General features: G+C 41.1%; 2 protein-coding genes across 2 annotated transcripts; both read left to right on the top strand.

The window, feature by feature from the left end:
* The first annotated feature begins 9 nt into the window (after nt 1-9).
* hhatla (hedgehog acyltransferase like, a) lies at nt 10-8953 on the top strand. The gene is made up of 14 exons (XM_054623439.1): nt 10-100; nt 1078-1419; nt 2567-2694; nt 4035-4102; nt 4226-4339; nt 4835-4855; nt 5105-5299; nt 5518-5727; nt 6136-6307; nt 6520-6664; nt 6770-6805; nt 6923-7124; nt 7216-7357; nt 7700-8953. The coding sequence occupies exons 3-14, from the start codon at nt 2589-2591 to the stop codon at nt 7834-7836; spliced, it is 1548 nt and encodes a 515-aa protein (XP_054479414.1). The 5' UTR covers nt 10-100; nt 1078-1419; nt 2567-2588; the 3' UTR covers nt 7837-8953.
* A 2695-nt stretch (nt 8954-11648) lies between these two features.
* Nucleotides 11649-15698, top strand: LOC129089135 (kelch-like protein 40a). Its single transcript, XM_054596502.1, has 6 exons — nt 11649-12770; nt 12864-13024; nt 13518-13625; nt 14193-14378; nt 14601-14750; nt 15587-15698. Exons 1-6 carry the CDS (start codon nt 11649-11651, stop codon nt 15696-15698), a joined length of 1839 nt encoding a protein of 612 aa, XP_054452477.1.
* The last annotated feature ends 1653 nt before the right edge of the window (nt 15699-17351 follow it).

The following is a 17351-nucleotide window of genomic DNA, read 5'->3' as shown; positions in this document are numbered from 1 at the left end:
GGCGGCGTGTCTCTGTGATGGATCCTCTCAGGCTGCCTCGCCGCACCACATTGCTCAACCCCATGCAGCTGGCTGGACGCGACTTTCTCGAGCCTCTTCTGTAATAACTGTTTGGTCTCGTGCATCAAATTACAGCTGTTTAACATAAAAGAATGCATTCAAACATGAAACGCGTCGTGTTCGGGTATATTGGCCAAACCTACAGCTACATTATTTAACATGCTGTCGATCAAACAACAGCGAGACCGTTTAACAATCCAAGTAAATTACTTGACGTTTATCGCAAATCTAAATTGAACAAGTCGAGAGCGCCACCTAGTGTCTAAAGTATGGAAATGCTTGTACTGTATTAATTGTAGAATACAGTACAGTGCCTGCCTCTATTCAATCAATCGCAGCAGTGTCGGATTTGGATTAGCAAAGACATCACTGAATGATGGGAAACAAAAAAATCACAAAAGTCCCTAGATATTCTCGTGACTTGCAATACAAATACACTGTGCAATACAATAGTTATAATAGTTTCTGTCTGTATATATAATATTTCAGTTACTGTGGATTCTTTACTGTTTTTTATTGCTCATTTGCTTATTTATAATACTTATTTTTGATCTTGTTTTTTTTACTATGTCTCTTGTTTGCCCTATCCTCTATGCTGCTGTAATCCTGTAAATGTCCCCGCTGCGGGACTAATAAAGGATTATTTTATTTTATCTTATCTTATATTTAGAATGTGATAGTCTATTCTGATACCGAACATGATATATAGACCAACAAAAAGTAAGTATATTGATTGTAAAAGTATTTGTTTTTGTATCTGTTTATCCAAGAGCAGGATAAATGTGCAGCAGCGTTGTTAACAAATTAAGTCATTTTTTTTTCATTTAAGCCACAGTCTGCCTGCACATGCCTTCCTCTCAAGTGTAATCCATTTTATTTTTTTCCACTGGAGAATCATCAAATGTAGCCTATGGTGTGTCACTATGATCATGTCTGCCATAAGACTACTGTAGATGCTGTCATTGATTGATGCAACTGCTTTCCTCCTCTCTTTTTTTTCTCTACCCTTTCTCCCAGCGTGTTTTGCGCTCCTGTAAGGTCCGATGTGCTCGGCGTGGACCACCCCTCACTGCACTGGTGCAGTAGTGAAGGATAAATATATCCCCCCTCATCCTCCTCCTCCTCCTCCTCCTCCGCCTCCTCCTCCGCCTGTCGTTGAGTCCGCAACATCCCGACTGGCCGAGGCTGGTGATCGCAGGCAGCGGCAGCGGCAAGCCCCCACAAGACGGATGAATAAGAAAACCTGCTGTAACCACCGACACCCCCTTTTAAAAAAAATAAAATAATATTAAATCTCTATATTGAAGAGTCTGGCTGTAAACACCGCTGCCCCCATCTTGACAGGTGAAGCGATACAAGGTTAGTAAAAACAAAAACAAAAAGACAAGTTTGTTTATTCGTACAAAGGGTTAAATGTAAGAGTAAGTGTAATAATCAATGCAAAAAGGCCTGTGTGTGTGATCGGCTCTGTATGCATGAAGCAGCGAAACAGTAAACCAGTATTTGTATGCAGGACACTTTGATGGGGTCCTGCTTAGCCATGGTAACATCTTGGCATGGACAGGACTTAGTCCAACTCCTTTAACTTCAACTCAGAGTGCCTGGCACACACACACACACACACACACACACACACACACACACACACACACACACACACACACACACACACACACACACACACACACACACACACACACACACACACAAAACATTACATTACATTACAAACATAGGCTAAACACTCAGGTACAAGTGCGTTATTCTCCACTAGGGTAACAGTTTTTCCTATTTCGATGCACCATTCTTGGTCATTCCAGTCAGGGCTAATTATTCTGTGAAGCGAGTCCCCGGCGCCTCTCAGAGATCACATAGCACTGCAGCTGCCCTGCTGTACAGCAAGACCAACTGCTAGAGCTATAATAGGAAGGAGAGGTAGGGTTGCGCAGCTGACAGTGCTGATTCCGAGGAGCCAGAGCTCTGCAGTACTATTTAAGTCACTGCCCCGTCTATTCTAAAGGCTTATCAGTCAAATGTCACCTCCTTAAAACACCTCGCATCTGTCATGATGAACATGTGTTGATGTGCTTTGGAACAAGGATTTTACATTTAATCACCATTATGATTTTGTTGTGGGTGTAAAGATTTTGATGTATAGGCATAAGGCTGTTTTTTCTTCAGGGGAATTATGTAAAAGCTTTGCCAAGGGACTCTATATGAATGGTCTCAAACCCTTTTTGTTGCTGTGTATTACTAAGAGGAGGCCGCCAAGGCATGCTTGTCTCAGTCATAACTAAAACATAACCCTTTTCTTCAGAATAATCAGTGACATTTGGAGAAAAAAAGGAACACTGGTTCAATAAAACTTGATAAACCCCATACTCATATTTTCACAATCATGCATTGCTGGTTTCAAATGTGTCTGTGTTTTTTCCCCGTCATTCTTATACTATTTGCCTTCAGTCAGGTCTAATGTTGTGTGGCTGATTGCTTTTCAACCCGTTAGGCTTCCAGTGCACAGGTTCACCATGGGGATCAAGGCTGCCCTCCCCAGATATGAGCTGTATCTCTACACAGCTGTGCTCGGCGTGGCCTTGATATGGGCAGGAAGTTGGATATCTGATGCTTCAAGTGGTGAGTGCAGGAAAAGTCAAGAGATGTCCAAAGCGCACACAATGACACGACGCTAGAGTTCATTGAAGTTCACTGAAGTCCGTTTATATATTAAATTCAAATGTTTTGAGCAGCTGCTCCTTTTGCAGTAGCAGCTTTACGAGTAAAAAAAAAAGTCGCTCAACACACAGTCAAAACTTTCAGTCCAAATAAATCTCACAGAAAAAACACTTAGTTGGTGACAATGGGAATTCATTATTATAGCACTGCTCAATTTAACCTAAAACTGGAAAGAACAAAGTTCATTAGCTTTCAGCAAACTGAAAGCAACCCTCTCCCCCCAGGGAATCCTGCATGTCCCTATTTATACGAAGACAATTTAAAGCTGGTCCAATTACATTCTAATTATTTTCCTGATTGAGATATTCCCAACTAAGACTCAATTACACTGAGTCAACTAATCCCAAACCTCTTACTCTGAAACACTGCCAAGTGTCTACATGTTTTCAGACAGTAAACTGCTTGAACAATCCTCTTCACCCACTGGTCTGAATGGACTGAGTGTAATGTGGCGAATGGTACTGTCTGTCACAGTCTGTGCAGTCAGATTGACCGGAGCAGAGTCATGTATTTTGTCCAGATTCTTTTTCTTCCTGATTTTCTTGAAATGGTCATTTTTTTCGCTGCTCAGTCTGTGTGCATCTATCCTGCTCAGGTCTGCATGCTACAGTGGCACCGAAACACCCGTAATAGAAGCCTGGCTGTGGTCCCAGAATTAAGAGGCTTTCCCTGACTGACCCTCACATTTTGATATCCTTTTTCACGTCCATTAGTGTAATAAGGCAAAGCTGGAAGAGCTACTGTGGGGGCCGCAGGCCAGTCGCATTTGTTGCCGTGTCCTGAATGTATCAAAATCACTGGCACGGTTCTGATTATTATCACACATATTTTTATTCTTAATATTTCTGTGTTAGCTTTTGACTCAGGTTATGCAGCAAACTAATCTCCTACAACCAGATTATCACCGTATGAGTGTAGATGTCAGCCTCAAAAATAGAAAAGCTTTGCAATGAGTACATTATGTAATATTTGATGTTTCAAATGGGCTGAATGTGCTCTCACACATTAAATTCATTGTGAACGATTCAACCATAACACTAAAGCCGTTCAAATTTCTTTTCTCAAAATAATTATCTTAAAAGTTCTCAGTGTTACTTAGACCCCAGAAATGTAGCTGCCTAAAATTAGTATTTAGGACTCCTTAACCTAGAAGCTTTACCAGTTATTGCCAGGAGCTGAAAATGTACCACCTTATTGATTCAATTTTGTTTAGTGATTGTCCTTTTTTCTTCTTTATTCAGAGAATATAAACAGAAAGGCCTTCAAGGAAAGCGTGAAACCAGGATGGCATTACTTTGGCAGGAAAATGGTAAATTGCTCATATATAATCCCCTTTGTGTATCTCCTTGTGTTTCATAAGTGGTTCTGCTAATGCAAGACGTCAAGATAGAGTAGCTGTCGTACGTTAGTAATGCATCTTCCTTTGCCACAGGACGTGGCGGACTTCGAGTGGATGATGTGGTTCTCTACATTCCGCAATCATATCCTTTTTGCTCTCATGGGCCACGTTATCTTTGCCAAGATATTCTCCATCTTGGCTCCAAAGGTGCGTACACGTTTGTGAATGCCCATCGGCTTGCACCGTGATTTGATGCATACAGGTGTAATGGCATGTCTCTTATTATGTGTATTTGTATCTACATGTTGTGTCTATATAAATGCGTGTGGTTTAACACAAGTTTTGCTCCAATTAAGGCCAAACACCAGATTTAACTTGATATGTGGTGTAAAGATATAAAATGCTAAGTTATGTAGATGTAAACAGTAGGCTTTGGGCTGTACAAGTAATTCAATTCGGTTCAGTTCAGTGTAATTCTATTCTATTCTATTGAGCAAAATATAATTTGTCATACTGTATATTTGTACCCCAAGGTCTAACACATAATTGACTTGATGCATGAGCATGAGCTGCATTCTGCGAGACTCCCAGTGCTGTCTGTTGAGTGCACCAATGTTTCTCTAATGTGAATATATGTTTTGACATATTTAAAACTGTTTGTTTTAAACATGTTTTCTGTCTTGTTCCATGCTTACAATGAAGATTGGTATTGATGGATGTAAGGTAACATTAATAAACTTGTGAATTTCCTAACTTTTGTCATGTGTTTCATTTAAATTGCTAATATATTTGGTGTAGATGTGTTTGTTTTCCACCTCATTATCTAATCTTTCCATTTTAAAGTTTATCCATTGTTGTAGATGCGACAGTGTTGTTGTACTAACACCATTTATCGTGAGTGTTGCATTGAATCACGAATAAAAGTATTCCCGTTGTGACGTCACACTCACGCTGGCCCCTCTTTACCCACAGCACAGATCCTTGATCTTTTGTGTGTACGGTGGTTTGGCAGTGCTGATCACGATGGGCTGGACCTTCATGGCTCTGGTCCTGTCTCACTGCATCATACTCTACAGCGTCGCCCTGGTCAAGATGAAGTGGCTGTGCTTTGTGGCCGGCCTGACCACGCTGGCCTCCATCAAGCTGGAGCCCTATAACTCCTGGCAGGTGAGCGAGTGGTTCCAGGTTCAAACCTCAAATCAGCTGGTGGGCTCTCCAGTGCCTTAGAAGCATGAACACTGAACGCACTGATATAGAATGAGCTGTGGGAATTAGATGGAGATGTGTATCTCGTTTTAAACAAATGCATTAAAATAAAAATGTATATAATGATAATAGATGATGATGATGTTTGAGGCTCAGAATAACACAGACTCGTTCTTCAGGAAACTTTGGTGACTGGTTCTTTCGACCTTCAAGACATCCTGTTCTATGGAGGCTGTGGCTTCAGCATCATGCGCTGCATGAGCTTTGCCTTGGAGAACTGTGAGAGGAAGGACGGCAGCTACACATTCTGCGACCTGATGCGATACAACTTCTACCTCCCCTTCTTCTTCTTTGGACCTATCATGACTTTCGACAGGTTTCATGCCCAGGTGGGGATTTAAAATTCAACTGACAATGATGAAAAATTAGTGAAAGAGAAAAAGTGAGCAGCATTTGACAGTAGTTATGAAGTCATCACTCATGAGTGCATATTGCACTCGAGGACTCTCTTAAGGCTAATGCAACACCTACTCATAATGGCGTGTGTTTATATAATTCAATTTAGAGCCACAGGCAGAGACCGAAAACATATTTTGTGCATGTACAGTTTGATTGAAATGACTTTCCCCTCATAGCTGTATTTTACTTTTATTATTTGAATGCAGACTTTTTATCCTGGGTATGTGCCCACTATCAATCGTTTTTAATATACACATTTTGATGGCCCAACCTGGTTAAACATCTGCTGAGATGCTGGGACGGTCATATCATTTAACAAAACTGATGGCGTTCCACAGGTGAACAACACCCAGCTGACCCGCAAAGATAGGGAGCTGTGGAACATCACCACCAAGGCCCTGCTGCATCTGGGGGTTATTCTGTTGGTGGACGTCTTCTTCCACTACCTCTACATCCTGACGATCCCCAGCGACATGAAGCTGGTCTCCAAGCTTACTGACTGGAGTCTGGGTGAGTTCGATATATGTTTCCACAACGTTTTATTGTGACTGTGGTCACTAAGGACTTATATCTAAAGTTGACCATTTTAAGCATTACGTGCACTCCAACTTTATGTGCCTTATTAAACATGAGAATCTACCTCTTTAGTAGAAGTTGATATACTTATGTTATCAACTATTACCATAAGTGTACTTGCTTTGTTTCCACGTGTACATTTGCAGCTGGTCTGGCTTATTCCAACCTGGTGTATGACTGGGTGAAAGCAGCCGTGATGTTCGGTGTCATCAACACTGTGGCTACACTGGACCACCTGGACCCTCCTCAGCCTCCCAAGTGTATCACCATGCTCTATGTCTTCGCTGAGACGTATGTGGGATTTACACTAGTTTAAGTGTAATATTAAGAAATCATTACGTAGATCCTCGCTGACCACGCTAAACATTGAAATTGTGTTAACCTTGTCTTTTTTAGCCACTTTGACAGAGGCATCAATGACTGGCTGTGCAAGTGAGTGTTTGACTTTGAAATCACAGCTTTAAATTACCACAGAACCTACAGTATATATAGAGAAGCATTATTCTGTTTATCTATTTATCAGGTTGAATTTGAGTTATAATTTTGCAGGTATGTTTATGACTACATCGGCGGGGACCACGATAAAATCTTCAAGGAGCTCCTGGCAACCATCTGCACCTTCGCCATCACCACCTTGTGGCTGGGCCCATGTGACCTGGTTTACATCTGGTCCTTTTTCAACTGCTTCGGCCTCAACTTTGAGCTGTGGGTGGCCAAGTTTTTCTCCTTTCCGCCATTTTCTACCATAGAGGTGAGATACATTAAGGAAAAAAACCTTCTGGTTTTATGCTCTGTGTAAGTTTTGCCATATCCCTTAATGTGCCTGCGTCTGTTGCATCTAGGGTGCAATGGGTGAAGCCATGTCACGCAGGATCCGGGGTGTGTTCAACGCTGCCAACTTCTGGACCATTGTCCTCTACAACGTCCTCTCCCTGAACAGTTTGGAGTTTGCCAAACTGGTGGGAAGACGGCTGATTTTCAAAGGTGGGGAACAACAAGAGTATATTATATGAAATCAAAGCAATGCTTCTCTGTCAGTTCTAGTCAAAGCGGGAACAACTCAGACATCAAAAGCAACAAGATCCCAAAGGGGCGACATCCTCCAGATATCACATTACTTAAGATCCTCTTTGTTGTTTTTTTCACTTGGAACTTTCACATAGCATGAAAGAAAACAGAGCATTGTCAAACATAGAGGCAGTTCACAGGATTATCTTCAGTTGAACATCTACTCAGGGCACAGCACAAAGAAAGCTGCATTCTTTTTAAAGCCGTACTTTCTTCTTCACTCCCTCTTTCTTTCCCATCTTTATGTTTCTCTTCCAGGTTTCCCTCTGTCCACCCTCTCTGTGTTACTTGTGACCTACTGTGGCGTGCAGCTGGTGAAGGAAAGGGAGAGACAACAAGCCCTGCTGGAGGAGCCGGTGAAGGCCGTGGACGGGGGCAAAGAGAAAGCAGAATAAACGCACAGAAAAACGGACTGTCACAGACTTCACGGTCAACAGCCCCTCCCTCTGATTGTTCCATCATCGGCCTTGCGAACTGTACCAACCCAGACTGTAACAGCCAGTCAGCACCTGTATTGTTCACAAGCCAATGTTTTTTTTTTTTAGCCTTTGTTTGTGAGAAGGGAGGCAACATTTTGAACTGTGAAATATCCTCAAGTGCACTTGCTGTAGATAATCGCCACGACCTTTGGCACAAATCCACCAACGGTGCATTTTGTATTTTATCTGAACAAAAGATTGTTTTACAAATGCTAGGCCTGCTAAATATTTTACAATGCTACACCTAATGCTATATATAAGACATACAGTATTGTAAAGGAATGACTACTTTACTCTGTAGTGTTGTGTCCTCTGTTCACTTTTGATTTTTCTAAACATCATTAATATGATTCTTTATTTAGTTATTTTTCTTAATTTTGCCTTAGACGCCAAATCATCACAATGTTAACAATTTTAAAAGGTTTAAAATCTTGAAATCAGGGTGTGTGGAGTGCAATGAAGAAAATAAACCAAGGTGCTGTGGAGGTCCTCCACATAGCTTGCAGCGGATTGTAAAGCATATTTGCTCTACTGTCAGTAAGCAAAATACAAGTCACAATGTAAAGAATAGTTAAAATGGATGGAGAATTTATTAGCTCTATTGTAAACTTGAAAGACTGTATGTAGTTCAACCGTCCAGAGAGCGACAGCTTTACTCCTACTTACTACTGTAGGTGTGACGTTTCACCATGTCTGTCCTCGACCCTCTTTCACATGATCCAGGCCCCTCAGGGCGCTGTGAAAGGCAATAGGCCCCAGCAGGGATTATGGGTCACTCTCTTATCCCGCCTGTCACCAAAACCTGCTGTCTGTCTTCAGCGCAGCAGGCAGGGAGAAAAAAAGACCATGGAGATTGTAATGCCTTTTTCTAACTTGTAGGGTTTTTATTCAAAGGTGTTCGTTTCAAATGTTCTACTTGAAATAAAGTTTTGTTTCATCCAAAATTGTCACAAGTAGAAGTTTGTTTTGTATGGAGTGGAGACTAAAGTGGATGTATTGTTGTTTGCTTGGATATATGAGCTCAGTGTGCATTAGAAAACGTTTACAGTTTAATTTTGTTTCAATGGTGGTGATGCTTTAATTCAATTTAATTTAAGTTACTATGGGCTGTGTTGGGTTTTACTTGTGTGACAGTGAGTCGTTGTCATGTACGGCCACAAGATGGCCCAGTTTGACCAAAGTTGATCAAAACATGTAGGTTCACCCACACAGCTGTTTCCACTTAGTTTGCCTGATTGGATATTTTCTCAAGACTGCAAGGATGTGTACAGTTTGAACTTGCCCCAACTTTCCACATTCACCATAATCCCTTTTCATGGGTGTAAATAATGTAATTAATGATGGCTAAATTCCATGTAGCTGCTTCAGTTTCATTGTTCATGTTTTTAGACCTGTGCTTCATCTATTGTGTTTTTCTACCTCAACTGTTAAATAACATATCAGTTATGAAAACTATTATGAACACTATATATTTTTTTGTTTGGGGAATAATTAACAGTTTACAGGAAATGCACAGGTGTAACTGATCACATTAATAATGACATTCATACTGGCTCACTGATGTGGTGGAACTGGCACAGATAAATGATGCAGAGATGAAATAATGTTATACGTTTCACCTGTGCTTCTATTGCCATGACAAGTCAAAATTTCTATGTTGAGAGGTCTGAAGGTTAAATCTGTGATTTCCTCTTTATGAAGCTTATCGAAAGCTCAGTCAGGAAGACTAGCTTTACACTCCTGTTCATACATATACTCATTCACTCTGTCCCCGTGAATACTCTATCAGGTGAAGGGGGGCGTTCACATAAAAATTAACCAACCAGTTTAGGCCACAGTTTCCTTTAGCCAATCACATCGTTGCTGTCAAACTTTAAAAATATGCTCTCTGCTGCGGTCAGTTGTCATTTCAGCATATTTCAGACATGACCCTCCTCCACCCCAGTCACCTCCAGTCATCAGCACAGGCAGCATTAGGATTGCAGGAAGTCCCTTAATCATCAGCACCACCAGTGTCTGGACTCCAGGGGGATTGTGCTTCGCTGATCTCAACGTTGGGCCCCTCTGATATACGGCTTGGCCATGAAGTCCAATAGCCAAAAACTTTATACTATTCATTCTTATGCATGTGTAATAAATTATTGTTACATTTTATTGAAGTTTCTCCTGATTTAAATACCCTTATTGGTCCTTCAGTACTTCACCAAAAAGATTCCCTTTAGAAAATCCATATAAATCAATAAATACTTCAGAAGTATAAAAGTTCCATACAATTGGTGTAGGCACTGATTTGTAAAATATGACTCAAAAACACTTAAAGTATATGAAAAGTCAAATTTAAAAACTTTGAAAAAATAAAGATAAAGAAGCAGTAAAATAGAAACATCAAAGTAGATAAACGTCATTTGTAATGATTCTGATCCAGAGATTGTTAAATGATCTTCATTCATTTCATATGAATATATTTCATACCTCCCTTCAGTTGGACAATTATCTTTTTCAGTAAACATGAGCCTCAAAATTAGCATTGTGGTTTAAACTGCTTTTAGTTAGCCTTTACAAAGAGTTTGGCCACAGTGGACACATCTCCAAACCTGATACCACTCTTATGTTCAGACATTCGATTTCATCCGATTAAATTGATTACATAAAAAGAATTACAAGTAATAACACACACGTGTATGTAGGAGTAATAGTGGTGGACGTAATCTTCTACAATTTCTTCTTGTTCCACACTAGACCTCTATCTCATTTTCAGCCAATAGGGGCCATTGTTGTTCATCACTCTGGATGTATCTCTGCCTCGAATGATTAAAGTGGTAACACATACTCCTCATATATAACATGTGTGAGCATTTCACATAATCTTCATTCATTCCATATGTTGTGAGAAAGGAAACTTGAGACCAGACGTGTTGGACATGACATTTCAATCCATCTGTTTAAATATATTTTATTTTATCAATGTAAGAGGGACTCTCCGGTGTGTTAGATTAAAAGGGCACATATAGTATATCACCTGTTAAATAATAATTAGAAACACCTGTGTCAAGTGACGTGGTACATTGTGAAGTGTGTCACTTGCTGTGTTTGTAACCTGAGGAATGCTCATGGGGATGCTGTGATTAAACAATACATTTAAGTGTTGTGCCCATGTTTGGTGTGGTTTTCTTTCTAAAACATGAGTTTATCCCACTTCCTGGTGTCAGAGGAGATTTATTATGTGACATGCTAATCTTCCAGGAACTGCTGTTACCTATACACAGTATATACTGTCCTGTACCTCCACCGATGCAGATGCAATACGGTGAACTGCTTAAAGTCAGTGTAGCCGCAGTGTATTCAGTGTCACGATCAATATTGGATCGCAGAGAAAAAACTACTTGTAAAAAGTGCATAAAAACATCAAAGCGCAGGAATAAGAAACAGGTGAGATGTTCTGCTGGATATAACATGCTGTCACCCCCATGCTTAGTCATTCAGCTGTTTGTGGGGGTCTGTGTGGTGCAGGAGTGGACGGATCCACCAAAATGGATTCCACAGCTTTGTGAGGGTCCGGTCTATAAATACCCTAGAGTGACTGACAGCCACAGACAGCTGCAGCCACCAGCCAACCAACTCGTCAGACCATCCACAGCGATCTGAGCAGCCCTGTGCACCCTGTTAGTCCTGCTCGGTGTGGGGAGAGAGTAGGGTGCCCACGAAACCCAACGAGGAGACAGAACAAAATGGCTGCCCTGACCATAGACCCGGTGGAGCAGCCTCGAATGTACCAACAGTCTCTACTTCAGGACGGACTGTGTGACCTCTTGGAGAATGACAAGTTTGTGGACTGTGTCCTCCAAATTCAGGAGCAGAAGTTCCCGTGCCACCGCTTGGTTTTGGCCGCCAGCAGCCCCTTCTTCAAGGCCATGTTCCTGTCCGACCTAGAGGAGAGCAAGAAGCGTGAGATTGTCCTCAAAGACGTGGAGCCGGGTGTTATGGGGATGATCCTGCGCTACTTGTACACCTCTGACATTAGTCTGACAGAACAGAACGTCCAGGATATCTTCATGGTTGCCAACATGTACCAGATCCCCTCCATCTTCTCAGTTTGTGTGTCCTACCTCCAAGAGAAGCTGGTGCTGGGAAACTGCTTGGCCATCTTCAGGCTGGGTCTGCTGCTAGACTGTCCGAGGCTTGCTCTGTCTGCTAGAGAGTTCATCTGCGAGCGCTTCCAGGTCGTTATCAGGGACCAGGACTTCCTGCAGCTGGGCCCGAGCGAGCTGGCCATCATCATCACCTCAGACGCCCTCAACATTGAGCGGGAGGAGCAGGTGTTTGAATCCCTGATGGACTGGGTCAGACATGATGAGACGAACCGGGTCAAGGACCTGCCAGAGCTGTTGCACTGCATCCGATTCAGGCTCATACCTGTGGATTACTTCAAAGAGAAAGTGGAGCGTCACCAGTATCTGCGGTTCAGCCAGGACATCAAGATGGACCTGGATCTCGTCAAGGATGCCCACAAGGGGCGTCTCCCAAAGCCCAGCAAGCAAAGCAGTAACGGGGCAGAGGGGGGAGAAGGAAGTGAGGAGGAGGACGATGAGGAGGAAGGGTACCTGCCGGGTATACTCAACAACAACCCTCGCTTTGGGATGTTTGAGCTGGACCTGATACTTATGATCAGTGACACAGGGACTGTGGCCTATGACCCGGTAGGAAATGAATGCTTTGTGGTCTCCGAGTCTACAGAAATCCCCAAGAACCACTGCAGCCTTGTGACCAAGGAGAACCAGGTGTTTGTTGTCGGAGGACTTATCTACAACGAAGAGAACAAAGACGAACCATTCAGCTCCTACTTCCTGCAGGTAGTGTGGCTCTTTGTGACCTGACATTACATCACTTTTCTCATTTATTTTCTTGTGCATCGCTTCCTCACATATCATTGTTGTCATCGCCAGTTTGACCCAGTGAGTTCAGAATGGTTAGGGATGCCCTCGCAACCCAACCCTCGATGTCTGTTCGGCCTGACTGAAGCTGAAAACTCCATCTTTGTTGTTGGAGGAAAGGAACTGAAGGAGGGCGAGCACGCTCTGGACTCAGTCATCATCTATGACAGACAGTAAGTGTGGATATCACATTTAATAAGGAACCTTACTATGGATTTGTTTTGTGTCCATTATCTAAATGAAAACCCTCAGCTTTTGCAAGGGAAGTCATCTCTAGAAATATTTCCTATTGAACAATAACCAAGTCTCCTTTTAAATAGTCATGTTTCCCATTCAATGCAGTGAAGTGTAAATCCACTCATAGTCACTTCTAAGGCATATTTCCATAGATATTGATATTAAATGCTACATGAAAGAAGTATTTCATTACATTTTTTAGCCATGTATCTCCAAAATGTCATGACAACTTTGTGACCATGAACTTTTCAGTTCAATTACTGGTTTAATTGTTAAAAAAAAAGTTTACCCTAACTTTACCATTCAGTGTGTCTAGGAAAAAAAGTCACCAAATTCGGATATACATTGTTTTTGCTTGGACCACAGCGCTGAGTGTGTAGATTCACGATGATCATTTATGATGAAGTAACGTCTTTTCTTGGTACACAGGTCATTCAAATGGGGAGAGTCGGACCCGCTGCCTTATGAAGTGTATGGCCATGGAACCGTATCACACAAAGGTCTCGTCTATGTCATTGGAGGAAAATCTGAAAGCAAGTATGTTATCATTTGATTAAACCTCCTGATTGTAATTTACACTGTGACTCAATTTAGAAATACCTATATGAAATTTTACAGTTTATGATGGTGCCATCATATTGCCAAATCCTTCAGGAATCATAATTTATGCCTTATTGTTCTATCAATCATTTTGTAGCAGCATCACATTGGATATCACGTAGTTTGACATAATATTTAAAGGGGTACTCCAGTGATTTAGTATTGTGCTTCTGTAAATTTGCAGGACTCACAATAGAAAGATAATAAAAAAAGCAATGGTCACAATCGAGGCAACAATGTTTATTCTTTACAATTAATCAAGCTCCAATATCAGTATCCTATACCTCCCATCATGCAACTCAACAGCATCTTTCAATGGACCCTCCCTGCCTCCTAAATATTCCCCTTCTTTTGATCTCCACACCCCCAGTTTATGATATCATCATGGCTTTTCCAGGGTTATTTTTTCCACAGAAAACATTATACAACCTGCAGACAAATAAACTGAACTCCATGTAACAGTGGAGAGCCCCTTTAACACACTGTGTCACATGTTTCATGCAGGAGATGCATGAAAAGAGTCTCCGTCTACAACCCCACTAAGTTTGAGTGGAAGGACCTGGCTCCTCTGAAGACGGCCCGCTCTCTGTTTGGTATCACCGTCCACCAAGACCAGATCTTTGTGGTGACGGGGGTCACAGATGCAGGCCTCACCAGCTCTGTGGAGGTCTATGACATCACCACCAACAAGTGAGACAACTGTTTTCTTTATACGACCCACTTTATCTCTTTGTTATGAGGTGAAGCATCTGTCCACAGTAGTCGAATGACTCATCGAGTGTGAATAGCAGATCATAAGGTCATAAAATAACACTTGCACTGCTGTACGTGTCATACAGTAATGTAGCAGCTTATTTGACACCATCATAACTTCTGTGTGCGTGTGTGGGTTATTGTCGTGTTGTCCTCCAGGTGGTCTGAGTTCACAGAGTTCCCTCAGGAGCGCAGCTCTCTCAATCTGATCTCGATGGGGGGTTTCCTGTATGCTGTGGGGGGCTTTGCCATGATGCCCAGTGAAACCAGTGAGGAGCCCGTCCCAACAGAGATGACTGACATCTGGAGGTGAGAGCCCCCCTCCTCCTGCTCAATATACATGATTAGAGATTATAATGTGACAGGTTTCATACTACAAGTAAAATTACATGGGACCACCCTGATTTGGCCAGATTCAAAAAATTGAAGAAATAAAAAGGTTTAAAAGATGTTGACAACAAACCAAAGAAAAGTCAGATGCCACAGTCAGATTAAGATAAATTGTAATCTCACAGACTTTGCCCAAAGGAAAAGGCCATCAAAAATATTCAATGTTTTTCTATTGTTAACAAATCCTATTAAAGACCAAAAAAAACCACAATTAATTGATACCAACATATATAATCTGTAGGCCAAAGCCTGATATATCTTATCCCTCTGTGTCAGAGAGCTCCAAAAAGGAAGCACCTTTCATACTCACTCAAGCACTACATGTGTATTAATCTGCAGCTGAAAATAGACTATTTTCTCCTTTTTAATGCATCTTTTCTTAAAATTATGATGCCCATTTGTTCTAGGAAATTACTGAGTCTTTATAGAGAGTAAAACGTTTTTTTTATTAATGCGCCTTTCCTGCTGAGTCATGTCAAAAAATGATTTGTGTTCTATTTATATACATAAACAAATAGTCCATTGGGGTCTAAAATGCAGAAAAAAATTATCTCCAAAAAAACAACTCCCTATAATTTTCCATTCTTCTTCCCATAAACTACTTTTAATGGAGCTAAACCAAAAATACTATATTCCCTCTAATCATTCTCTAAAGATGATGAAAGGCATTGAAATTGCATATGTTATAACTGTTTGTCATTTTATTTTATTTTTAGGGTACCAAACACTGATATTTATTTATATGTTTCCCACAGGTACGATGAGTCAGACAAGTGCTGGAACGGGATTTTGCGAGAGATTAGCTATGCAGAGGGATGCACTATTCTTCCAGTGCGCCTCAACACTCTGCGCCTCTCCAAGTTATAACTGAACTGAACTGTTGCCGGTGCCAGGAGGTTAACGGTGCAGCATTGAAGTAAATGAGAGCACTCGTTGTGGACATTGGCCCCAAATTGGCTTAGGGTACAAAATGTTTCAAGGTAATGATTGAATTTGGTCTCTGAAGATGAGAAAGGGTCATGATATTGTTTTACCTCGTGTTTAACAGCAGGGGAAGACAGATACATGTTCAGTCTAGGTGAGGGGTGAACGATTTAAATTAGAATATCACACCAAAATAAGGTTAAAAACAGACAAAGTGTCCATTTACATTGTTTTTACATTACATTGTACATCTGTTTTTTGTTACATTATTTCAGAAATGTCCTTTAATACCTGTTTGCTTTATTTAAAGCAGAAATAAAGACAATGGCTGATTGTATTGCTGTAAATGGTGTGTCTCACTTTTAGCTGCAATGACACAGAGGGACTGTCCACAGTGCAAATGATTTTATTCATCTTCATCTGACATATTGTTCAATAACATCTTTACAGCTGATTCCACATACTGTACATTACACCGTATTTACACAAAATGTACATGGAAACAAATAAGAGGCGTGATGCAAATAACATGAGTGAGGAACGTTTAAATGTAAACATAGATTTCCAGTTGACACCTGAGCACTACACGTCTTCAACACAAAACACATCATGAACCAAGACTTTAGTCATATTTACAGACTCACATTGTATATAATAGCTGTGTGTGACAATCATTCTGAGGTACGTTCAGATGCTGGTTACAGTTCAGTTTCAGTTTAAAACACGCTGGTTCAGGAGGACTAAAGTAAACATCAAACTCCAACATGACTCCCTACATGAAATGTGCCACTGTCACTGCCTGTATATTAATGTCTGAGAATGTCATTTTTTTGAGCAGGAGGTGGACTCAAATAAACGTTTGAAAACATTATTAAACATAGAGAGAGAGAGAGAGCGAGAAAGAGAGAATAACAACTATCATGCATAGGTTCATTGAACTTAGATAAATAGTTAATAGATTAATCCTATTTCATCAAACAGCCAAGCTAGCATCTGTCTGAGATTAATGCCAGCACACTTACATGTTCACAATGACAGTGCTGACATGATGATGTTAAAAAGGTATATATATATGTTTACCATGATCACCATCTTAGTTTAGCCTGTTAGCATTCTAGTATTTGCTAATAAGTACTATACTCAAAGTTTAGCCGTGGCTGATGAGTGTCTCTAGTTTTGCAGTCCCTTGTCATTGTTGCCACAATGTTGTGTATCGTGGACTAATATAACGGAATACATCTGGTCCATTAGTTGCAGAAGCAGGAAAAATGAACGTCTGCTGAGCGACTGTGCACTCAGACAAAACTAAAAGCTTTTGTAATCGGAGATATATTTCACAAGCGGGAGCTTTAGAGGCTCCTCTGGAATGTTATCCGGCAGTAATTCAGCAGAGTGTATGCCCCGTGTAAAACTGTCAAGGACAGGATAGGGACGTCCAGTACGTTGGTCATGCTACAGAGTCCTCCTCTGCGACTACTGTCAGCCTGACACTGTCATTAATGTTGTTACCATTGGTCCCCTCAGCAACATGGGCCATTAGGTTAAGTGCTTGGAGTCTTGTGTAACACACCCTTTTAATAAACATCTGGCTTCTTA

The sequence above is a fragment of the Anoplopoma fimbria genome, chromosome 3 (genome assembly GCF_027596085.1).
Source record: "Anoplopoma fimbria isolate UVic2021 breed Golden Eagle Sablefish chromosome 3, Afim_UVic_2022, whole genome shotgun sequence".
Lineage (NCBI taxonomy): Eukaryota > Metazoa > Chordata > Actinopteri > Perciformes > Anoplopomatidae > Anoplopoma > Anoplopoma fimbria.
This window is presented reverse-complemented; position numbering and strand designations above follow the sequence as displayed.

Coding starts and splice junctions, on each gene's coding strand:
- hhatla (XM_054623439.1), top strand. CDS start 2,589: ATGGGGATCAAGGCTGCCCTCCCCAGATATGAGCTGTATCTCTACACA. Junction 4,103..4,225: donor ATTACTTTGGCAGGAAAATG/GTAAATTGCTCA, acceptor CCTTTGCCACAG/GACGTGGCGGACTTCGAGTG. Junction 5,728..6,135: donor TCGACAGGTTTCATGCCCAG/GTGGGGATTTAA, acceptor GGCGTTCCACAG/GTGAACAACACCCAGCTGAC.
- LOC129089135 (XM_054596502.1), top strand. CDS start 11,649: ATGGCTGCCCTGACCATAGACCCGGTGGAGCAGCCTCGAATGTACCAA. Junction 12,771..12,863: donor TCAGCTCCTACTTCCTGCAG/GTAGTGTGGCTC, acceptor TGTCATCGCCAG/TTTGACCCAGTGAGTTCAGA. Junction 13,626..14,192: donor GGAGGAAAATCTGAAAGCAA/GTATGTTATCAT, acceptor TGTTTCATGCAG/GAGATGCATGAAAAGAGTCT.